The sequence below is a fragment of the Colletotrichum acutatum genome (genome assembly GCF_030867785.1).
Source record: "Colletotrichum acutatum strain CBS 112980 chromosome Unknown BDZ83scaffold_25, whole genome shotgun sequence".
NCBI lineage: Eukaryota > Fungi > Ascomycota > Sordariomycetes > Glomerellales > Glomerellaceae > Colletotrichum > Colletotrichum acutatum.
This window is the reverse complement of record NW_026849019.1, coordinates 167,578-190,180: the sequence shown is the minus strand read 5'-3', so window position 1 is coordinate 190,180 and position 22,603 is coordinate 167,578. Positions and strand designations below refer to the sequence as shown.

At 53.8% G+C, this 22,603-nt stretch overlaps 9 protein-coding genes across 9 annotated transcripts; 5 read left to right on the top strand and 4 right to left on the bottom strand.

Moving 5' to 3' along the window:
- Positions 1–437: 437 nt before the first annotated feature.
- Positions 438–1,297, top strand: BDZ83DRAFT_572625 (uncharacterized protein; the record flags this gene model as incomplete). The annotated part of the gene is made up of 3 exons (XM_060504532.1): positions 438–502; positions 558–608; positions 679–1,297. The coding sequence occupies 3 exons, from the start codon at positions 438–440 to the stop codon at positions 1,295–1,297; spliced, it is 735 nt and encodes a 244-aa protein (XP_060367389.1).
- Positions 1,298–2,844: 1,547 nt separating this feature from the next.
- BDZ83DRAFT_212182 (uncharacterized protein) lies at positions 2,845–4,830 on the top strand. Its single transcript, XM_060501718.1, has one exon. The coding sequence runs from the start codon at positions 3,019–3,021 to the stop codon at positions 4,444–4,446; it is 1,428 nt and encodes a 475-aa protein (XP_060367388.1). The 5' UTR covers positions 2,845–3,018; the 3' UTR covers positions 4,447–4,830.
- Positions 4,831–7,485, bottom strand: BDZ83DRAFT_212176 (nucleolar complex-associated protein). Its single transcript, XM_060501717.1, has one exon. It carries the CDS (start codon positions 7,314–7,316, stop codon positions 5,214–5,216), a length of 2,103 nt encoding a protein of 700 aa, XP_060367387.1. The 5' UTR covers positions 7,317–7,485; the 3' UTR covers positions 4,831–5,213.
- Positions 7,486–7,767: 282 nt separating this feature from the next.
- Positions 7,768–8,525, top strand: BDZ83DRAFT_572679 (60S ribosome subunit biogenesis protein NIP7; the record flags this gene model as incomplete). The annotated part of the gene is made up of 3 exons (XM_060504537.1): positions 7,768–7,993; positions 8,089–8,177; positions 8,271–8,525. The coding sequence occupies 3 exons, from the start codon at positions 7,768–7,770 to the stop codon at positions 8,523–8,525; spliced, it is 570 nt and encodes a 189-aa protein (XP_060367386.1).
- A 367-nt stretch (positions 8,526–8,892) lies between these two features.
- Positions 8,893–9,421, top strand: BDZ83DRAFT_212137 (uncharacterized protein). The gene has a single exon (XM_060501715.1). It carries the CDS (start codon positions 8,935–8,937, stop codon positions 9,301–9,303), a length of 369 nt encoding a protein of 122 aa, XP_060367385.1. The 5' UTR covers positions 8,893–8,934; the 3' UTR covers positions 9,304–9,421.
- Positions 9,422–9,510: 89 nt separating this feature from the next.
- BDZ83DRAFT_717857 (glycosyl transferase family group 2-domain-containing protein) lies at positions 9,511–12,439 on the bottom strand (the record flags this gene model as incomplete). Its single annotated transcript, XM_060511994.1, has 5 exons — positions 9,511–9,869; positions 9,930–10,573; positions 10,629–11,371; positions 11,425–11,970; positions 12,023–12,439. 5 exons carry the CDS (start codon positions 12,437–12,439, stop codon positions 9,511–9,513), a joined length of 2,709 nt encoding a protein of 902 aa, XP_060367384.1.
- A 1,199-nt stretch (positions 12,440–13,638) lies between these two features.
- BDZ83DRAFT_613248 (uncharacterized protein) lies at positions 13,639–14,618 on the top strand. Its single transcript, XM_060507748.1, has 2 exons — positions 13,639–13,904; positions 13,952–14,618. Exon 2 carries the CDS (start codon positions 14,004–14,006, stop codon positions 14,181–14,183), a length of 180 nt encoding a protein of 59 aa, XP_060367383.1. The 5' UTR covers positions 13,639–13,904; positions 13,952–14,003; the 3' UTR covers positions 14,184–14,618.
- A 3,251-nt stretch (positions 14,619–17,869) lies between these two features.
- On the bottom strand, positions 17,870–19,618 carry BDZ83DRAFT_572778 (Pro-kumamolisin; the record flags this gene model as incomplete). Its single annotated transcript, XM_060504547.1, has 1 exon — positions 17,870–19,618. The coding sequence occupies one exon, from the start codon at positions 19,616–19,618 to the stop codon at positions 17,870–17,872; it is 1,749 nt and encodes a 582-aa protein (XP_060367382.1).
- Positions 19,619–21,547: 1,929 nt separating this feature from the next.
- On the bottom strand, positions 21,548–22,284 carry BDZ83DRAFT_613243 (uncharacterized protein). Its single transcript, XM_060507747.1, has 2 exons — positions 21,978–22,284; positions 21,548–21,859 (listed from the first exon to the last, which is right to left on the bottom strand). Exons 1-2 carry the CDS (start codon positions 22,156–22,158, stop codon positions 21,624–21,626), a joined length of 417 nt encoding a protein of 138 aa, XP_060367381.1. The 5' UTR covers positions 22,159–22,284; the 3' UTR covers positions 21,548–21,623.
- Between the last annotated feature and the right edge of the window lie 319 nt (positions 22,285–22,603).

Sequence of the window (22,603 nt, the reverse complement as noted above, 5' to 3'; positions counted from 1 at the left end):
ATTGATCCTTCAAGCCGTGCATCTTGGTCAACAACTAATGGTCTAGCACCCTTTGCTATCGTTACTCCGATATTAAAAGCCAAAAGCCAAGCTCATCTCGGTTATTTGCTGTTTCCTGTCAGCATCGACCAGGCTTTACGGGCCAATACACATCCACGATTTGACCTTCTCGAGTACCAGCCACCCAACTCCATCTTTCAAGTCTTAGTTTGTCGGCCCCTGAGCTACCTTCAGTGGACCATCAAGTCCAACATCTCTCAGTTGCAACCGAGATTCTCGGGGCTACCATTACGCTCTACTCATCTGCCCCGTTCGGCTAATTCACCTGGAAACTCACCCTTTGGAGTACGGTACTAAGTTCGCTTTTGGCTCGAGTCCTTGACTTATATTTCAAACGACCAATCGTGACGTCTGGTCACTTTGAGCAATACACCATAATGGCAAACCAAGTGCGTAAAAAGTTGGTGCATTCAGTTGACACACCATTTTCAGCAGTACAATGGTAGGATAGCTTTTGACGGGTTTATTAAGGTACCCAAATTACTTACACACTATAGGCCTGAGGTCACCTTTGAAGATCAAGATACCATTCTGGAATTGCTTTGCAGGTACGTCTCCAACTTTCATATTCGGGCTACTAGCACGTATCTATATTAGAAATGAGCTGACCAGACACAGTCTGTTGACACCACTAGGCCAACACCGCCAAAGGCACGTTAAGCCTTCGGAAGGCAAACGGGCCGCCAAAAGGAAGAGAAAGGAAGAGGGAGCTACTGGCAAGGAACCCAAGAAGAGCGAACGCCCACCACTGCCAGAAATCGCCTCCTTCGTCGATGTTGGTCTGGCAAGCATCACCCGCAACCTCGAAAGACTCGCATCGACGCAGCAAGGCTCAGGACCAGACACCGATGGATCCAGCACAACGGCAGCTACCCCGGCTCCGTACGCCCTTATTTTCGTCGCCCGCTCCGGCCAGTCATCGGCCTTCAACTGTCAATTGCCCCAGATGGTAGCTGTTGCCTCCAACACTTCTGCAACAGCGCCTGCAACAAGACTGGTTGGATACTCTAAGCCATGTGCCGAGAAACTCAGCGCTGCTGTCGGTATCCCGAGGGTCTCGTCGATTGCAATCCGGGTCGGCGCCCCGATGTCGAAGGCGCTGATCGACTACGTTCAGAAGCACGTCTCGCCTATCCACGTCACTTGGTTGGACGAGGCAAAAGATGCTGTCTACCGTTCCACGCAGTTGAAGGTGGAAGAAAAGATGATTCCGGCCAAGAAGAGCGGCAAAGCGTGAGATGATCGGAGACGCAAAATTTCTACTCGACTTGGGAGCGTTCTTACAGAGAAAAAAAGATGGAGATGAGATACCCACACATCGCCCAGTACTGCAAGTCAACCTACCAACGTGAATCCCGATATTTTGCTAGGTTTTGCCATACAGAATTGGCTTTTACTTGAAGGAGTGCATATGCCAAATAGTCTAATCAATAGGGGGACCGATTGTCAATTCATCTGCTTCTCCCAATCTACTCATGATACCGAAGAGGAACGACAACGCCTACAAATGTAGGCTAAGATTGTCTTGTACAGGTGATTTGGCATTATGTTGGCTTCCTGCTTGATATCTTAAGTAGATGCATTCTTTTTCCTACTTAACATGACCATCAGCTGACGAGTGCCAGGTAAGGCGGATACACAATGAAGAGCTCCGTGATTTTTCTCTTTTTGTTACTTCTGCTGCAGCTATGATCTAGCCCTTCACGCCCAGCATAGCAGCCCGTCAAGCCTTCCCACATGAATCGGTGGCCCTTTGACACAAGAATAGCAGCATCATTCTACCCTTCAACTTCATCTGGTGATAGTCCTCACGCCGTCCCAACAAAAACATTCCTTCAGTCCCATATACTCGTCCCAGCAACTGTTCCAAAGACCCATTTCGTCTCAATATCTGTTGCCGTCTCATTTTCCTCTATGCCTCAAGCCGGGTGACTTCAATTTGTTTACTCTGAACTTTTTCTCCAGAGCAGCCCACCTGTGCTTGCCCTCGATTTTCTCCCAAACTCCTACCTTCCTCGAAGACTACCTGTTCCAGCAACCTTACCTTCCCATTTTTCCAGGTTGGCAAGGCAAGCTATCCTTCCTCACTTGACCACCAGGTAAGGCTCCTTCTCTGCATCTCATAGACAGTCTAGTGTCCTTGCACTCGACTGAATCTTTTCGGCGCTCTCTCCCAGCTTTACCTACCTAAATTCTTATCCAAACACATCGGATTTCCCCTCCTTGGGCGCCGTCTCTGGCCAAAATCTACATTGACGCCGCATTGAGCAGGACACCCACAGACAAGTTTTCTCTTTACAGCAACCGAGAAAGGCGATCTGCCGAAGCAAGGTCAGTACTAAGTATCCCCTTCCTTGCTCCTTATCAAGGCTTATCTACTGGGATTGGGGGTATTTCTCTCCGAAGGCCCCTTCCCTAAGATAACGAGCTTGATTTTTATGGCGTCTATGCCTTTCCGTCGATCTATGCCTTCCACACTATTACGGCACTCTGTACTGAAATCTTCGACCTCAACACTTTCTACATCTTCTGCATTGCCTTTGCTGAATGCTTCTACACCAATGACCAACAAATTTCCAGGCTATGGCCAGGTTCAAGGAGGGCTTTGATACTAACCAAATCACTAGGTATCTATTGGAGAAGGTTCCGAAACATCAGCCTCACGGGTCTACAGAGGGCGTGCTACCAAGATGTTTGGCAACATGGACCCCAAGAAACAGGCTGAACAGATGGCAGCAGCAAGAGCTCTTGCCGCAGAGTTCAGTAAAGCCAAGGGAGGCAGTAGTCGGGGCAGGAACAGCGGACGAGGACGCATGAACGATGGCGGCAGTGGCAGCAGGCCTGGCGGCATCGGAAGAGCAGCCGCCCCTACTCGATACGATGCTCCTCCGGCTCAGATGAGTGAGTTGACTCCTTGGGAGTACATTGTTCAATTTGCTAATCCTCGGAGACCGTCCTATGCCCGCTTCTTCGCGTGCTGTTTTCACGCAGCCGGAAGTCAATCGAGCCAGAGTCCAGCCTTCCGCCGTCACTCGCGTCAATCCCGCTCTCGCGGATTGGCTGGCAAACACAAAGTCTCCTCAGCCTGGCCTCGCAACGCCTGCGACACCTGCGATGCCGGCGATGCCGGCGATGCCCGCGAATATGGTTCCTGCTCGCTCTGATGTTCCAAAAGCAATCAACCAGGACCTCGCCAACTGGCTTACGCCCAAGCCTAGCCCGGTTGCCGCTCCTCCCAAGGAGACTCCGAACAGCCGTGCCTCGTCAAGCGTACCTGTCGCCAAGATTGATAGCCCCGAGACATCGAAAGCCGCCGTATCCGGAAACACTGAAGCCGTCTCTCAATCTAGCGCTCCTCCGCTTTCTCTGGAAGAGGAGGCTGTCGTCCCTCCAGAGACGACCGTCCGTTCGAAGCCCAGTGGCTTAGGAAGGAGCTTGCGGATCGCTCACGAGGCGAAAGTCATCAGGGAGCAGAACAATATGAGCGGAGTGGGAACTACTGCCAGTTCCAACTTGAATGCCAAAGCTTTCGCTCTTTTTGCCGAAGACATTGAGTTGGTGCCACAGCCGCAGTCTAACCAGAATGGACAGGCTCCTAGCCTTCATGAAACCGTTGACAACAAGCAATATGCTGAAGCCTCTTTCTCCACGAAGACTGAGACCTCTGCTGTTAAGCCAGAGCTCAAGTTCGGTTCCGTCGAATGGGCTCTGGCGCAGCTCGAAAGTGGTCGGGAACTTCCTGGCCACCATGAGTTCCACGCTCGGATGGCTCAAGAAGTCGGAAACAAGTCTGGCGCTGTGCCCGTCACTGATGCTCACTCCGGAATTATCAACAACACTGAGTCCTTCATTGAGCAACAGGAGACGACCGACAAAAAGAAAGCAGCGGAGCCTCGGATGCAGGAACCCTACTGCAACTGCCCTAAGAGAAGCCACCCAATTATTGGCTTGGCGGCTTCATGCTACAACACGGATTCTGACGGCGATCATGACCTCACTCGCATGAAAGGTGCGTCAGATGCAGTGAAGAACAAGTTCGCAGTCAACGTTATCCTCCACGAGCACTCGAACCCCGACTGCCCCAAACTGCTTCAGGCTGCTGCCCAATACCCTCTGCACTTCGGCGCTAGCCCTGCCGCTGTTGATGACCCCGACGATCATCTACAGGTCATTCAATGGAAGGATCCGAACGGCTTATCCGGTCCCTCGAAGAGCGTGCCCGTTCGGAAGATTAATTCATCTGGCCATCAGAACAACTCGACCGGCGCTTCGAACAACTTGGCTGTCGCCTTCAACAACTCGTCCGGTCCTCCTTTGGCTGGTGCTCCAATCCCACAGCCGTCTGCCCATCGCCGCAGAGGCATCAACGACTCGATGTGGGCCTGAATCGTTCTTGAGATGCATTTCCCACCGTTGCCGACTCTGGACTATTTCATCGATGCCCTGTTGTGATAGGGCAGCAATTGCGAATTCTTTGAGGGGCACTACTCTGATATGAAATGGACGCGATAAGGATAGGCAAACTTCCGCAGCCGTGTCCTCAGATTGTTGAAGTTACGACAACGTCTCTGATCTCTCAGCGCTCTTCAATGATGCCTTGTAGCGGCAAGACCTTGAGCTGCTACAGAGAAGGGGCAAGGAGGAAGCCCCTAAGCATCAGCGTCGGAAGATCGTGAGAATTCAACGAGGCAGAGACTTTTGATGATGAAGATGATGATGGAAGGTTGGCTTTGATATTGGCTTTGGGGGTTTCTCGACTTGGGGAAGCGGAACGACATAACTCGTACAGAAGCCGCCTTGTGCTTCTGAGGGTATTACATAGTCCGCTGCCCAGGTCACTTTGCTCAGGAATGATACCTCACAGGCAGTCTAGGTAAATAGTCAATCCACAGTTTCTCAAAATACCATGAATGCCAGGACTCGATTCAACATGAGACATATAGACACTACTAAGGTAGGTATCATGATCGAACCTGAAGATGGCTCCTGTGATCATGGGCGGTGTATGTAATATGTACGTGGTCTCTAAATGCCAAAGCCCGCAACACCCATAAAAAGGCAACCCCTTTTTATCACTTTTCCCCATGTTTCCCAACTCCTTTTTACATTACCTTCGACTGATGCCTCAAACCAACTACACCTCATGCTCATGCTCATGCGCTATTAATCTCCTTTTCTAATAACTTGACACCTTCCCTAACTTTGGGCGAAAAGTGCCTCCGCAGCAGCTCGCCCTCCCACACCGTCGTCGCAAACGGGTTGCTGCCCTCGACGCTGTCGCTGAGGGCGTTGTAGTTGCCGTCGCCCTTGCGCTCCTCGGTGCACCATAGCGCGGCAATCTTCTTTCCGTGGGTGTGTCCGACGTCCTGCATGAGCGCGAGCGCCGCCTGCGCGGATTTGTCGGGCATGTGCAGCGCCGCGGACATAATTTGCTTGCTAAAGGCCGCAAGGCGCAGGGGCGGGACGGAGCGGATTTGGTATGCGGGAAGGAGGACGGCCGTGAGGCAGCGCAGGAGGAGGACGGTGGTGGTCTGCAGGTTGACGCGGTTGTCGCGGGTGGCGGCGGCCTGGGCGGGGCGGATGTGGAGGGACTTGGATGTGAGTTCGAGGTCCGGGTTGAGGGAGAGGGAGGGGAGGGAGGTGAAGAGGTGGGTTACGAAGTGGGAGAGATCGAGGTGCAGTGCGGAACGGGAGTTGTGCGCGTCTTGGCCTGCGAGGAGGGCGAAGGCTGTGACTGTGCAGAGGAGGGCTTCACGGCTCGTGTTGCGAGATGCGCCGCCGAGGTCGTCGTCATCGTCTTGTTCGTCTTGGTTCTCTTCGTCGTCGTCGTCTTCACGGTTGTTGCCCTCTGCGTCCTCTTGGGCGTGGCGAATGAGGTCCTTCAGGGCCTCCAGAAGATCGCCAAAGAAGTCCTGGTTGATGAGGTGGGCGTACTTGGCCAGGCCCTCGAGCACGGCGCCCATGAGCCACGGCACACGCATCTTGAGGATGCGGAAGTAGGACGCGAAGACGAGCTTTAGAGTCTCAGACTGCATGCGCTCGCGCTCCTCGTGGCTGACGAGGGCGTCGGCCTGCTCCATGTCCTTCTGGATGGCCCTCTGCTCCTTGAGCATCTTGCGCTCCTTCTTGGTGCGGAACTCCTTTTTGAAGTTCTTGCGCGACTGCGGCGGCGGGGCGCCCGGGTCGCGCTCCCGGTCGACGCGGTCCTGCGAGGCCTTGCCGGCGAACTCGTCGAGCAGGCGCAAGTGGAGGAAGAGGTTGAGAACGCTCTCGTCGACTCCAAAGTTGCGGGCCTTCATCATCTTGGCGAGCAGGGAGACGGCCTCCATGGAGGGGCGGCCCTCCTCGTCGTCGACAAAGAGCGTCTCGAGCGCGCGGCGGCACTTGTGGAAGTCGGCGTCGATCTTGCGCTTGGAGAGCTTGCTGACGAGGATCTTGAGGAGGTCGTTGCGGAAGTTGAAGTGCGGGACGGCGTTGACGAGCGTGCAGGCGCACGAGATGGCGACGCTCGAGATACTCTGCCCCGTTTTCCTCGTGGTCGGTATATCAGCCTTTGCCCACTTCGCAAGCTCCTTGACGTAGCCCTGGTACCCGGAGACGAGGGCCTGCTCAAAGGCGCGCAGCTTCCGGACCTCCTTGGAGAGTTTCTCGACGGGGGCGTCCTCGGCGACGGGCCGGATGCGGTAACCCGGGATGACGTCCTTGTAGACGGCGAGCTGGGTGGCCAGCGCGAGCTTCTGGATGGCCTGGATGCGTGACTGACCAATCTTTGCAATGGCCTTGAAGGCCGAGACGTTCTCCTCCGGATCCTCGTTCAGCGCCATGGCGATCTTGGCGAGCTCCTCTTTGGCCTGGTGGATCTGAACGGGCTCGGGCAGGTCCGACTCCTCCTCTTCTTTCCTACGATCCTGGCGCAGCCGTTCGTTGGCCGCCTCGGCGGTGGCCTCCTCGTCCTCGCGGCCCTCGAGCCACTCGCCGTCACTCCCGACCGAGTCGGCATCGTCGTTGTTCTCATCGCCCTGCAGGGACCGGTACTGCTCAAGGCGACCGTCGGCCGTCTTGATGGGCAGACGGGTGCTTTCCTTTTTGTCCTTCTTTCCCTTTCGCGGGCGGCTCTCGTAGTCCTGCTCTAGGTTCCAGCCGGCTGCGCTCTTGAAGAAGGACTTTTGGATCTTCTTGGACGATTTGCCGGTGTGGTCGTTTTCGTCTTCGGGCGGCGGCGTAAGCCTGCGGCGTTTTGAAGCTCTAGAGGACATTGTGGGATAACAGATTTGTCTGCAATATCAATCGAAAGGGATAGAATACTTCGGAGAGGATTCGGGCGGTGGTGTCTGGCGCTTCGTTGGTTTTCGAAATGCTCTCGTCAACGCTGGAAGAGAAATTTCTCGACGTACGGTGGGATTGATTTGGGGACCCTGCAACCGCCAACAGCGTAAAGAGGGACCATCGAGAACTTTTTAGTGGAGGTTTTGGCCATTGAGCCAATGGAAACCCCGGGACGCCCCCAGACCGCCCGAAATTTTTTGGGTTTCTGCCGCTACTCCAACCTTTTTCGCATCGCGATGCACCTGCATCCCACCTTTCGGCAACGGCACCTCTACTGCGAAAGATCCTGTCCAACAAAGCTCGCCGATTCCCGACACGATCACGCCGATACCGAACCGAGCACATTCGATCCAAAACCATACTACCACCAGAAAGCCCAAGATGCGTCCCCTCACAGAAAAAGAGACCGAGACCCTCTTCAACAAGCTGGCCAGCTACATGGGCAGCTCGCTGAAGAACCTCATAGCCCCGCTCGACAACGGCCCCGAGCCCGATCGCTACGTCTTCCGCATGATCAAGGACCGTGTCTACTATGTGCGCCTCTCCGTCGCCAATCTGGCGACCAGCATCGCCCGCGATAAGCTTCTCAGCATCGGTATCTGCCTCGGTATGTTCCTGCGCGCAAAGCCAAACCAAGCCAAACCTCCAGTCAACTCTCTGCGTACACATGGACTAATCACCCCACGTTTATGCGCAATATAGGAAAGTTCACAAAGACTGGCAAGTTCCGCTTGCACGTCACCGCTCTCCCCGTCCTCAGCGAGCACGCAAGATACAAGATTTGGGTCAAGGTATGTTAGATAGAACATCCCCATTCATTCGAGTCCGAGTTTGGGTCCACATGGATAATAGAACAGACATGCTGACGAGGTGAAATGTTTCAGCCCAACGGAGAAATGCCCTTCCTGTACGGCGGAAACATCGTAAAGGCCCACGTCGGCCGCTGGTCCGACGACTGCCCCGAGCACCAGGGCGTCATCGTCTACGCCATGGACGACAAGCCCCTCGGCTTCGGCGTCACCGCTCGCTCCACGGCCGAGGCGCGCCGTCTCGATCCCACCGGTGTCGTCTGCTTCAGGCAATCCGACGCCGGCGAGTACCTGCGTGACGAAGATACCCTCTTTGCGACGAACAGTTAGATGAGTCGGGTCGGTCTTGTTATGAGAGGTTAAAGAGGAGGGGTGTGGGGGACCGTTGGACGGGTAATGGCTGTGGTGGTTGTGCTGCTCTCCAATACCCCCTAGGTTTTCATGTTTGGCACATTTGGAATGGCGTTTTGGGTTCACCAAAAAAAGAAGAGCTTGAAGAACGGCGGGGCATTTTCTACACGGCGTTTTACTGTGATTGTTAGCCATGGACAATCTTGATCATTTTACCTTGGGGGAAAGAATGCGCAGTTAGCTGTTTGTTAGCTTATGGCTTTCCAGGATTTGGGTCTGCGAAGACCTGCTAGCTAGCAAATATTGCGAAATTTTATCGACTGCCTAATCATCTTTCTTTGCATGAGGTCTAGAGACACCAATCGTTGTCATATGCGATGGCTTGATAATGATGATGAGATCCTCACGATCAGTTGCATCTGCTGGTCTCTTATTAATTTACTTGCCCTGTACCATGCGGCTCATTGATGTCGAGTTCGAGAATAGAAATCTTGAACTGCGAGTGTGTTCAATTCGGTGCAGGCTTGAACAGTCGAATCTGCTGGTTAATATTGCTTTAGAGTCGGCTCGCCGGTGCTATCTATGCTTTTGCAAAGATCATGGATCAAGTAGCCGCATGCCAGGTCAACGGTTCAGGAGTGGAGTGGGATTGGAGGGCACCGTCACATTTCTATTTCTCAATGGGAACGCTTTTAGTTATCTGCTTTTATTGGACATCTTAGATATGCCTGGTATATATAAAGATAGAAAACATTAAATCATGCTGTATCCACAACGATGCTCGTCATCATCAAGACCAGATGGAAAGAAAAAGTGAGTTAGAGACTCATTCAAAAACGCTGCCAACAGTCTATACCTCCGTAGAGGACCTCTTCTGCCAAATTAAACTCCGTCTATAGATCCCATTTCTATACGTAAAGCAATTGGTATGTTCATTAAATGATCGTGTAAAGTAAGTGCCGGTTTAGAAGGTGAACTTCATCAAAGCGGGGTTAAGGAGCACCGGGAGGCAGAAGTGCGAAGTGATGGAGATAGCCACGGGGAAGATTGTCGCAAAGTAGCGAATCTGCCACTGGACGGGGAAGACGTAGTATCCGCAGACGATGAGAGCGATCCCAAGGGCTGTGAAGATAAACGTGCCCGCGAAGCTTTTGATGATCTTGGGGATCTCCTCCATGAAGTTGCAGTTCTCGACTTCCTTGGAAGTGGCGCCCCACTGGATGTCGATCTCGAAGAAATGGCAGAGCAAAGCCTTGGAGACGTGGAGCGAAATACCGCCGAGGAAGATGGTGAATACGGGCATCCACTTGAAGTTATCCCAGACTATATTGATATAATGATTAGCTGTCTGATGTCGCTGCAGAAAATGAAAGGGAAACTTACGGGCTCCAAGAAGGGACTTCTGGCCCAGTCTGTACCTGAGCACAGCCAGGGCAACATTGCCGGCAAGAGGGAAAACAACGATGATGGAGAAGAAGATAGCGAACGAATCGAGGTAGTACTTGTCGTAGTAGCCAAAGAACCATCCAGTCAGGAAGTAGTTCATCAGGGTAAGAATCCAAGATGCTCCGATAGCGTAGTAGGTGCCGATGTAGGACAGAATCGTGACTTTTCTGTAGAAGGCAATGTTGGAGAAGATAAACCGTCTGAAGAGGGGCGTGAAGGGGCCGCGAGTAAGCCAGAAACGGAAGGGGTGGAACAGCAGCTCGTTACACCCGTAGGCGTACTTCTCCCAGCGGGCCAACTCGTCGTAGACAGTGAGAGAGACACCCTCCTTGAAGCCATCGCCGGTGTAGGCACCATAACGGATTGAGTAACCGGAAGTCTGAAGACGCAAGGCCATATCGAAATCCTCGGAGACGTGAGACTCGGACCAGAACTTCTCGTAGCCATCCTCCATGTAGGAAGCGGCATCTTGGAGAGCAGACCAGCGGAGGATGGCGTTGTGACCGACAAAGGGCGAGATATCACCGTTGGCGACGGCAAATGTGATCATGGTGTAAATCATCTGTGTGAACCAGGTGACACTGCGAGAGAAAATTAGCTGGTGTGCGTGTGGAGTGATGGCTTGGATCAACTTACGCCTTCTCGAAGAATGAGTCAGAAACCTGCATAACACCGGAGGTGTACTGAATGATGGCAACCTCGGGAGAAGCCTCCATCTCGCTGACAGCATCCAAGAAGCAGTCGCGGGGAACACGGGTGTCAGAGTCGATAAGAAGGATATAGTCACCCATGCGGATGTTGCCCTCAGCCCATGTTCGGCCCTCGGACTCCTCGAGAACCTCAGCAAGGGCTTGCTCGTAAGCCTGATCCTCACTATCCTGGCTCCATCTGCTTCCGCGGTTGATCTGCTTGAGCTTCTCCTCGACCCTGTTGCTAGTCATCAGGGCGTAGTTCATGTTGGAGGCCTTCTTGAATCTGCCTCTGCGGATGAAAGGCTGAACGCTGGGGTCTGTAGGCTTGGGGTTGTGGGCGGGGCGAGCAACCCATCCCATGTTGTGCTCTTCGTAGAACTCCCTACGAGCCGAAGCTTCGTCCTCGCTGATGAGCTGCATACCGTCGTCGTTGACAAAGATGCTGGCTGAGCCACCCTGCATCTCGTAGGTGGAGATGGCAGTCTTGAGAGAGAGAACCGTGGGCTTGATGACAGCGTTCAAGCCCTCCTTGTAGACAGGCATCTGGATGGTGACGTGGGGAAGTTCGCCACGGTGAGGGCCAAGGCGGCGCGGTGCCTTACCAGAGTAGTTCTTGGAGTTCGCGTGAACCGATGAGATGGGACCGAGAATCTGGAAAATGTTTCCGGAAATGGACAAGAAGAAGAACTTGCGGTCCGTTAGTGTATGACAATCAGGCAATTCAGCTTCGCAATACTCACAAGACTGATGAAAAGCGTAAGCGGGGTAACGGCCAGGAGTGCCCAACGCGTGTAGCTGCCGTCGATGGTGGACTCCAGGGCCAGGTTACGGTAACCGAGACCCAAGCATGCCACAGACAAGCAAAGCGCCGCCGAAACCATGATGGAACTGGTGAGCCGGACTGGTCTAACCTCAGCCCTGAGAGCCTCCTCAAGCGCGGCTGGTGAGAGTTCCTCAATGTTGACACCGGGCTGCTTCTCATTCTTCTCGTCACCATCTTCCTCGTCACCTCCCTCGTTACGCCAGATGTAGGAGATGATCATGTGCTCTAGGCTCTCCGCGCGAGCATGCAGTCTGTTGGCATCGTCATCCCAAACGGTGAGGACCGGGGGGTCGAGAATGAATGCTGCAAAGTGATGCTTCTGACATCTAGGTAGATCGGTCATCCTCTGGAGGACTTGAAGCTGCAAGCCTCCAGCAAGAGGAATCGAGTTCAAGGGTTCACCGCTGCTCAGGAGTCCGTGAATGATGGACTGGATGACAGGTGTGTTGACGGTCATGGCACACTAAGCAGGTGGTTAGAATTGACTATTATACCGAGTGCCTATGAGTACTTACGCTGACGTTCAGCTGGGTGACCATGTCGAAGAAACCATTGGGTACAGTGGAAAGCTGAGGAGGAGCGCAGACATAATCGTTTCGACCCTTCTTGAGAACAACACCCTCGCCCAAATTCCATGCCGAAGCATACATCTTCCTGAGCTGGTCCTGGTAGATGCTGTGTACAGTGACATCTGCCCTGAGATCGATGATACTGCTAGCATGCTTGTCCCTCATACCGGCAGTGAGCGCCAAGCTCACTGTCGACTGTCGAGCGGATGTTCTGGCGCTGTGTGTCCGGTAAGGAGCCGGTCTCTCGGCCGCCTGCGGCTTCGGCTGCGGTGCAATCGGTTGCAAAGTATTCGGCTTCGACGTCTCGGGCGCGGGTTGACCCGACGCCTGGTCGGGTGTGAAGTAGGTCTTGAAAGCCTTCATCTTGTGGAGACTGTGAAACGAATGAACCACAAACTGATCAAACCACTTCCCGCCTTGAGGTGAAGAGAGAACAGGATGGTTGGGTGTGAGCGAATGGAATGAGTGTTGGTCAGGGTAACCAGTAGTTCAGGGGGGGACGGGAAATCGGTTCAAGATATGTGAGACGGGACCATAGTAGAGACTCTGCAAGCGCGGAGGGCATCCATCCTGGGGACAAAGGTCTAGTCAAGCCGCATACACGGGGCCACCGGGAGCTGAGAGCAATATTGTCTGGTCTAGCTGAGTACGCCAAAAGCGATATGGGCGGCCATGAGCGCCTCCAATGCGGCAATGAAAGGCGTTAGTCAAGGATCGTATTGAGGAGGGGGGGACAAACAACGGATGGCCTCGCCAGCACTCGCCGGTCGACCACGCAAGTAAACCTGGGTTCCACAAGCCTTAGTCGTCCGTTCAAGACGGACTCCTAGCTGAGATGGGACTGGTGACAAGCAGCATGCTTCCTGACTCTGGTGCTTGAAAAGCTGGCGCCACCCGTGCGTTGGGTGGAAAGCCGGTAGTCAGGTACAAAGAAGCAGAGAAGCTTTCCCCCATCGTGAGGGGGTAGCGTGGATGGAGACGACAAAGGAGAGTCGAGGCCTTATCGCACGAGCGATGCCTCCCCAAGCGTTGCATGGCCAAGCCGTTAGACTGAGAAACAGCCATAAACACCCCTGCGAAGGCAAAGGTATGCTAGCTCATCGGCGTTGCCTTGGTCGAGTACCATCATGATGATGATGATGATGCCGATCTGGAATAGGCGAGTTGATTACGGGCCACTGGGCCAGCGGGACGATACGGGAAGATCGCGGAAGAGTTCTTCTCATCGAACCGGAAAAACTGCCTGCGAACTGACACTGGCAACGACAGTGTTGGTCAGGGCACTCGCCCACGCCGGAGACACAATAGTCGAAGCCGGCCAGAGAAAATCCCAGCGATGTTGATGATCAACAACATGCTAGCAAAACAAAAGGTTAGAGACAGAGGAACGGCGGATGATGGGGCAGTCTAGCTCAGGAACGACCAGAGCTGTCCTGACTTAGCGTGGTCTAAATCGGCCATCTCCTGAGGCTCTAGATTGTGCTTTCAAGGAAGTCGTGTAAGCAAAGAAGCGCAAGACGGCTAGCTGATATCAACAGCCGAGAGAGGAAAAGGCATTTTTCCCGTCCTTTCCTGACCAAGCTTAGCCTTGCCGCAAAGCAAGCCTCTGAGGGGTCTTTGACCATTGAAAACCTCCGCTCGTTTACCTGGCCTGCGCCAGCCAAGGTGGTTGTGGGCGCTAAAATTGGTATACCGCAAGCTGCAGGACAACTGGTTTTGGGCGTCTAGCCACTTTCGTCCCAGAACCCTGGTCACGGCAAGCTGGCAGGGCCTTCCGAGGTCTTGGTAACCTTATTCGTCCACCACTTGGGCGAGCAACACTGGGATTGTGAGGGCATCTCACTTTAGGAGAGACATAACGCTGACCGGGCCGAGTGTCTCTCTAGGCTTGCCGTTGTCTCTGCGTCGTGGGTGGGGGGACGCTCGTATGATAACAGCGATCTTCAGACCGAGTCCTCACAGAAGGTTTGTGTGCTCTGGCTCTAGAACGAAATATCGGTCTTTTCGAGGAAGTAGAAGGGTGTTTGGTTGCCTACATCTAAGATTGGTGGGCATTCAAAGTTCTCCGCTTGGCACTAGCCACGGTGAAGGTCGTGAGCGGTGGTAAAAAATCACGTATTGGGGGCCGACCTGAAGCACACCTCTGGCGGTGTGGAGGTGGATTCTTGCCTCGTTAACCCCAATAGAGTTGGCTTCCCGTTGTTGCTTGCTTTTTGGGAGCAATACGGTGTTTTCCACGAAGGCATGCAACAATGTTTCAGGAATGGTGTGCTCTCAGTCACTGTCTCGTCCGAGAGCCATGCATGACGGTAACTTGCAGAATGACTGGAGAGGATTCGGGCGTAAGACGGGAAACCATCGTCATCCCAAGTAGTGGCGAGGTTCGGGCGAAATTGTCAATATGGGATGATTGAGACGAGATGGCTAGAGATTAGGTGGGCGAGAGTGGCTTGCTGAACCTGTGACATTGGCTGGTCCTGCCGATTTCCAGGGGTGGTATGGCGTACGAACAGTGTTTGTGTGTACTCCGCAGACCAGGCCCATCCCATGTACGTCGTAGATAGATGTGTTGGTCGTACAGTGGTGGCTGAAGGAAGCCGGCAGAGGCAGACGACGGAATCTGAGTGAAAGAGGGTGGAGGAGGGACGGGAAAGCTAGGCACGTTGGCACGTTGGGAGGCAAGCTGGCACGCCGCACGCCGCCCAAGGTGATGATGGCGATACATGCAGATTGCAATGCAGCGGAAGCGCAGTCACGGATGGCTGCAGATCCTAGATGTCGTTTCTGAATTTGGTTAGTTGCCCGGGAGGTTGTGTCTTGAGGTGGTGTCTTGTCTTGGTTGCTTCGGCGGCACCCTTCCACCGGCACCTTCCCTCCCGCATGTGCCTTGCAGAAACGAGCATGTCATTATACGTATAGGTCGTTGTGCTGTTTAGCTGCGCACTCATCACGGTAAAGAAGTCACATCTCATTGGATGACGTGATCCAGAACCTATGCACTTTGAGTGGCATATTCGCATACCCGCAATGCCCTATCGGACTCTTCGGGAAGCGGCCGGCGTGCAAGCTGTGTTACTGGTCCTGTTCGCCTCGGGTCACAACAATCAAACATCCAACTTTCTCGCCCGCAACACCCACTGCAACGCTGCAGATACCATGTGGCTGCATACGACTATCTTGCTTTTCTAGGCACCAGGCTCGACTATGATACGTCCAAATCTCGACTTTCAGCTACGTTTGTGCTGCAATGCTGCACAATGGAGAATATTGGTCTGAAGTTCCCAACGTCTGGTCGCGCCGATTTCCATTCATCCCGACCGTGGCGCTTTTTCGGTCTTTCCCATGACCTCAGCTACTTCAAATCCACTTGGGTATCATCGCCTCATCTTTCGACTTGGGTCTATGCAGTCGTTTCGCAATTCCGGCCAGATTCTGCGCTAGAGGCCTGAGCAGTCCGAACAGGTTGAACAATGGGTGCGGCGAATCCCAACAAAGACGCGACCGACTTTGACAAGAAAGGCTCAACGACGCTGAATTTGCTGAAAGGAAACAAGAAACGCAAGTGTCGGCCTCCTGCCCCGAATCAGTCAAGTCTCTGGACTCTCTTTTGGATCGACACTGCCCAGGACGCGGTCCTGTTGCCGGCGTCCGCTATGGGCTGCTTAAACGATGGACGACAAGACTCTCAGCCCAGCGGTTGTACGACTCATCTCTGTCCCAACTCGCGAGCAAAACTTATTCAATACATGCTATGCAGCTTTCTGCGCACTATCTCTATCCAATTGATGATGGAGGTGGCAATCGCCATTCTCTTCGCGTAACGAGCCCTAATACCGGTCATCCTTATGCACCAAGTTCAGCTTTCGGCGTGTCTGAACTCTGCACTGCCTATCTAGCCAACCCCCTGAGCCTGCGCAGATCCCGTCTTCGACTATTGCCATCCCGCATACAATTTTCCCGGTTCACGATATCTCCACCCCAGAACCGTCCAATCGAATCCTTGCAACGCCCCGTCTCGCCAACCTCACGAACTCATAGTTTCGGCCAGAGCTGAGTTGTCGTCCAGTTATTCAGGACATCGTGAAAGATTGCAAGGGTTGTAGCCCTGAACTCTACAGAGCAGCCTCCGTCCTTTCAGACCTTAGCTGGTCCCACGTCGGACTGCGTCGAAAGGTCGAGACCAGGCTCGCGGCATCTAGCAGCGCTGTGACCAGCATCGAGGACGCCGGCAGAAACTTCGAAAAGTGGCAGGCCCTTATTCACTAGTTTCTCTTTCTTTTTTGCGCCCAGGGCTGCTGGACCATTGGTCTTCCTAGGAAAGCCCACCTTGGCATACGCAAAATAATTATACTGAAATGTGTTCATCTCGGGAGAGATGCCATCAGCCTTGCGACAGACAGGCAAGTAGGGCGCGCGATTGAAAGGAAGAAATCTCTTGTTGGCTGCTGCAGGTAGAGACGAGTTCATCACATTGATGATGCGGCCTCTCAGATGAGACGGGTTCGTCCTGCTCTTCGCAGCAGCCTGGTCCCGCTTTCTGTGACCGTCTGGTCTGGATTCTCGATATCACATCCATCGACTTTGTCAAATGATAAGACTCTGGTCACTTTGACAGCTTCTTTCCCGCCTCGACCTGCAAGTGCCGGTCAGGAATCTATTTTTGGTTATTATCAAAACCTCTCGAATCAGCAAGAGACATGGCGAAAACGACGAAGAGCAATCTTGCATCTGGACAAAGTGTCGACTCTCGAGTTGGGACTTTGACAGCTGGCTGAATCATCCGTTGTAACGACGCGGGGGCATCGGATCAACAAAGCGCTCACGTCTTGAACAGTACGGTTCGCTACATTTTGCGAGAGAAAACACGGCGACATCTCCATATCCGGAAAGGCCAGCTGAGAAGACAGCCGTACTGAAAGAATTTTGCACTTCAAGGTTTTCACGGAGGCTCCTTAGGAGAATCGAATTTACCCCTGAAAAGCCTCTATTATGGCGCCAAGACTTCAGCTGTCAGCCATCCGCGAGACTGGCGCGGGGCTCGGACCTTGGACCTTGCCACGCGCCGAGAGCACGCTATCGAAATCCGAAGACGACCTATGGTCAAATTCGGGAAATCGAATCTGTCAGGCAAGCCACACGACGAGAATAGCCGGGCTCATTAGATGCGTGTGAAGCCTTTCCCACGGTCCCGGGATCGCATCGCAGGACCCTTGAAACTAGGTTGCTTTCGGGGGAAGTCGAGCAAGAAAGTCTTGTTTCACTCTGTCTTGTCTCTTGTCTCTTATCCCCAGCTTCCCAGCCCTACCTTGAGCAAACGCTTCCTTTTCGTCGGATTCTGACGAATCAGATTTCTTAGTCGTCAACGTCTGATCTCGCGTTTTGCCTACCTATCTATTCTTGGTCTCGTCTGCGATGGTCAAGTGACTATCAGCAAAAAACACCCCAATGGTTAGGCAAAGTTGCCTAGGTACGGTTCGGACAAGACTAAGATTAGTCGAGATGCTCTCGCAGGATGCCACGCGAGCAAGACCACGAGCACTTTGCCAGTGTCCCTAGCATGTGGTGATTCTCTCGTGGCTGATTCCTTCTCTTTGGCGTCAGCTTGGCAAAGCACAACTGAAGCTACTACTGGACACCGTAGTTCTATCACAGAGCCTGACGTGTCAAAAGATATTTCTATCAGGAGCATGAGATGGTAACAGTAATTCAAGTGTATTTACGATTAGGCTAGCCAGCCTCTGAACTGAACTCTCAAATGCCAATCTTTCCGGGGCGAGAGAGGGTAAAGCGATTCTATTTAGTAAGAGCAATCTTCTTCATTTCCTCAAAGTTGGGGAGGCCCAGTCCCGTCACGGGATCCCAGCCCTGAGTGCCGTTCCATGTCGCAAAGGGAATCACACCGGAGCCCTGCAACGGCTTGCCCGACTGCAAATCCGTGCCGCCGCAACCCTGGGCGACGCCGGTCGTGACGTCGGTAAGGCCCTTGAAGCCTCTCTTGTACAGCCACGGATTCATGAAGCCCATAGTCGGCTGCCCGGCGCGGATTCTAGCGTCATTGAGGAGTCCGACGAGGCCGGCCATCAACGGGGCAGAAGCTGATGTGCCACCGGTTCCAATAAGCTTGTTGGCGTTGACAATGGCGAACGGGGGGCTGGCGGAGTGGGCTGCGATATCAGGGAACCCGCGGCCGGTGAAGTTGGCAAAGGGCTGGTAGTACGCCTTCACGTCAGCGGGGATGCCGGTCTGGAGGTACTGGGCCACCATCGTCTCCTGGTACCACGCCTGCTTGAAGTAGTTGCTGAAGCCGCTGCCAGACGCCACCCACGTGGTCTCGGGCCCGAATGCTTGGGTCCCGCCGACGGCGGTGATGTACGGGCACGTCGCGGGGAACTGCGGCGTGAATTGCGGTTGGTTGCTGCCGTCGTTGGCGCGGCACGGCGCGCCGACGCCCGTGTCGCCGCTGGACTCGAGGACGCTGACGCCGCGCAGGCCCATCATGCCGATGAGGTTGCACACGCGCGTGGCGTACTCTATGGGGACGGTCTGCTCGTCGTCACCGTACGAGACGGAGAGCACCTGCGGGATCTTCTCGTTCTCCTGCGTCATCATGAACTGGTAAAAGTCTAGGAACGGCTCGTTCTGGTTGTCCGCCTGCGTCGGCGTGCGAAGGTTGGGAACCAGAGGCGGCTTGCCGCCTGTGAGGTACTGCGTGATCGGGAGGGTCTTGACGGCGGCAGCCATGACCTGGGCATCGAGGTTGGCCTCGCCGATGGCGCCCTTGGGGTCTTGGTGATCTTGTCCGCCGTTGACGAGGATGCTGGTGAACTTTTGGGGCGGCAGTTGAAACCTGCCCAGGAAGGCCGTGAGGTCGTCCTGGCGGGCGGACTGGTTGAGGAAGCTGGCGAAGCCGACGCGGCTGCCTGCCGCCGGGTCGGCCTGGTAGGCGCCGTAGTTGTAAGCCAGCTCGAAGCATGCCGGTGTGAAGACCTTGGAGCAGTTGGCGGTCGCGCCGGGCCCGGTGCCCTGTCTGCGAGAGAGCGGCGCGGGCATTTGCGGTAGCTGAGCATTTGTGAAGGCCGGGTCGGACTTCATGTTGCCAAAGTACGTCGTGGGCGTCACCAACTCAATGTGCTCCGTCATCGCGTTCGGGAGGGAATACTCGGTCGTCCGCAGCTTCATGGTGCCCTGAACGTCATAGTACGCAAAGGTGGCGCCGAGCATCTTGTTAGCCGTGCCGACGTTGGTCGCAAAGTTGACGAAGCGGCCGTTATCCGTGTACGAGACGTCTGTGACGTTCTCGTTGGCGAGCCAGGTCTGAATAGCCTTGACCGAGGCTTCGGCCGGCTTGAACATATCGTTGACCTGAGCCGCCGTCAGGTACTTGCCGTAGTTGGGGCTGTCCGGGTCGGAGACATCCCTGAGCATGGGCTCCAGCTTGTCGATATTTTGCAGCTTGATGCCGATCTGAAGGTTTATCTGCTGGTCGTCGGCAGCCATGTTCGTCATCTGCACGCCGTTGGCGAGCGCGGCTGCCCTGGACATGAGGCGGGCTTCGATGCCAGTGAAGGCGGCCGCTAGGGCCAGAAGGGCTTTGAGAGGAGCCATTCTGGTTGGCCTTCCTTGTTTCTTTTGCTGTGAGGGGCACAAAGATGGGTTGGTGATATTATCGGGCGCCGTTCGTTCGTGTCTCGCAGAGGTCCGAACGTGAGAGAGCGCAGCGGGGGAAGAAAAAGGAGCCAGATAGCCCAGCTATGGAGGGAAGAGAAGTCAGAAGCACATGTGGATTACGGGAGCAGCTTGTATAACGGTCTGAGAAAACGCAAGAAGAGCCGATTGGGACGAAACCGATCACGAGTCAACAGAACGGGATTCAGGTCCTACCATACGGAAGTGCCCGTCTCGCCAGGGAACACGTCTCGGCCGGGCTTCGAAAGGTTCCCCCTTACCGCCGAGGATTGAATCTCCCCTGGAAGAACTTAATGCTTCAACTGGGACAGGTGCGACAGTTGTGACAGAACTTGTCGTAGGATCTTCGCGGCGGAGGCCTTCTTCGTCCCAACATTTTTGTTCGCGTTTTGATCCGACTTAAGGTTACAGGTTTCCAAAACAATTGCAAATCTGCACGTTTCAACACACGAACCCTACCCCTTATCCGTCCAGTGCCGTCTTCGCAACTTGCCGGCGGGAAGACCAACAACTAGTCATGGTCCACGAAGGAGTGTAGTGCAGGAACGATTAACCTTCTTTCGACGAACAATACACAGATTCCCACTCGGTCGTCAAATGCTATCTCATCCGTGATTTGCCATCCTCAAGCCCCATGATCTACGCGCTCCTGAGTCTCAGCTTGTAATTGGTTAACAACGTCGGTATAGACAATAGAGCAGCATCTAATGCCAGCCCAAGGTCTCTTGGAATATGATTTGTCAATCATCCGCCCTGTATCATAATCGGTGCTTCTTTCGCTTTACTCTCCACTGTTCTGGCCCCTGGGAAGAAGGCAGCTTTCCCTGCAGTTTGCGAGGATGGAGGACGGACCGATCGCCAGTGTGATGTCCAAAACAAGCCAAGAGAGAACAAGACATGAGGTTGCATCTCTTGGCGATTTCAAAAAGCTTGATGCTCGTTACCGACTACCGAGAAACATCCCCGCAAATCGTCGGTGATAAGCAATGGTGTCGCTCTCTAGTTCGTCGATCATGTTTATGCCAGACGCGCGTGTAGTCTCGTTCGAGAACACACCGACTAACTATGGCTCCGCCCGCACATATCAAACCCCAATGTCTATTAATTTCAATAAACCCTTCTTTGTTCTAGCGAGCTTAATTGCGTTTACTTCGGCGCTTGTTTGGGAACATGATGAGCTACAAAGCTCAAGGGTGGCCTTGCGCTAAATGCAACTCACGAGTCCGAGTTATCCTCCTTTGACGCCAACCCTTTTCCCTTGTTCCTCGACACTTTTCATCAACGAGTGACAGGCAAAGTAATGAATGATGTGAATTGATCTTGGTCTTTGGACATTCACAATCATCAGGGGTCAGCGCGATCTCGATGGATTCTTTTGTTTGGGCTCTTGTTTTCTCATTCCTCTGCGCTGAACTACACATTATCCCACAAACATTCCGGTCAGGGTTCGAAAAAACCATCTCAACTTCCACAACATGAGGCGGTTCTAAAACACGACCAAAAGTTCTTCCGACCGAGCGCCTTACCACGAGCCAGTACGACTCTCTAAAAGAGGCACAGGGGACTGACACAACACCATCAGTACCAACCCTCTGTCCCGCTATGACAACCCGTCTGTGCGCCTCGAGATCGTTGCCGTCGCGATGAATTCAAAGTGATTCACAGGAGGCACGTACGGAGCCACTGGTGGAAGAGGATGGGCATCCGGGATGACAATATTCACCAGAGCCTTTCTCCCGTCATACGGTGGCTTGAAGTATCTGCACAATGTCGAAATTTTCAACTCGTTAGCCAAACGAACGGGGAACAAATCTATGAATTGACTTGCGAGTACGAAGGCAAGGTTCGCCCGGGTACAAACTCACCGCGTGTCCCTGTAAAAGTGGTTGATATAGAGTTCAAAGTTCGAGGCGGAACGAAACTTTGCCACCCTGAACTGGAAGGCGTCTGAACCGGCGCTCCAGCAGAGGACGCCGTTACTGGGGTAGTTGTTATCCGGGCCCTGGTTTGGGGTGACGCCGTCCCATTGCCAGGCCGCGCCGCAATGTGCTCCGCTGACTTCCACGACGTCTTCCGTGTTGAAATCGTAAACATCGACTAGGTAAGGTAGGCGGCCGCCCCGGAAGTTAGTCTTGAAGGATTGCGTGGAACTGGCCCAGGCCACGCATTGCGCGGGTACGGTTTTGATGATCAACCGGGTTTGATTAGTACTCACATTTGAGAGTGCAAGTGTATCGCTGGTCTCCGTCCTGTTTACGGCAGACGGATTCGAGGTTGCTGAGTGTGAAGTCTTTCCACGGATACCGGAACTTGGCAGCTTCTTGCGTCTCTAGCACTGGCAACGCTGACGCGAGAGAATGTAAAGACAACAACGGAGAAAATGTGAGGAACCTCATGATGAGCGTTCAAAGAGATCTCGAGTATAGGTAACCTAAGTTGCTGAAGGATGTCTCGGGAGCTTTGCAATATCTGAACTTGAATGTACGCCACTCAGCCTTCGGAACCAGGCATAGGATCGATGTGAGTCCTTGCAAGAGCTTTATAGAATCTTGTGAAGACAGCCTGTGACGACCTCGTTGGACTTCACGGTGGTGGCATATCATACGCCCAGACCGCCCTTGACCGGGTTGCCATCAAAGACGGATCATGATGCAAGCAACCGACGGTATGCCCACGCGGCCCGGTGCGAGAATCCGCGGTTGTGCGTGGTCATACACCATGGCGATTGTTGATTATACGAGATATCAACGTGGTCAGATAGAGCTGGCGGTATGGCTAGGGAATGACGAATGCGGAAGGCACAAGATTGATGGGATGTGCCTGAACACGTCTGGATTGCTG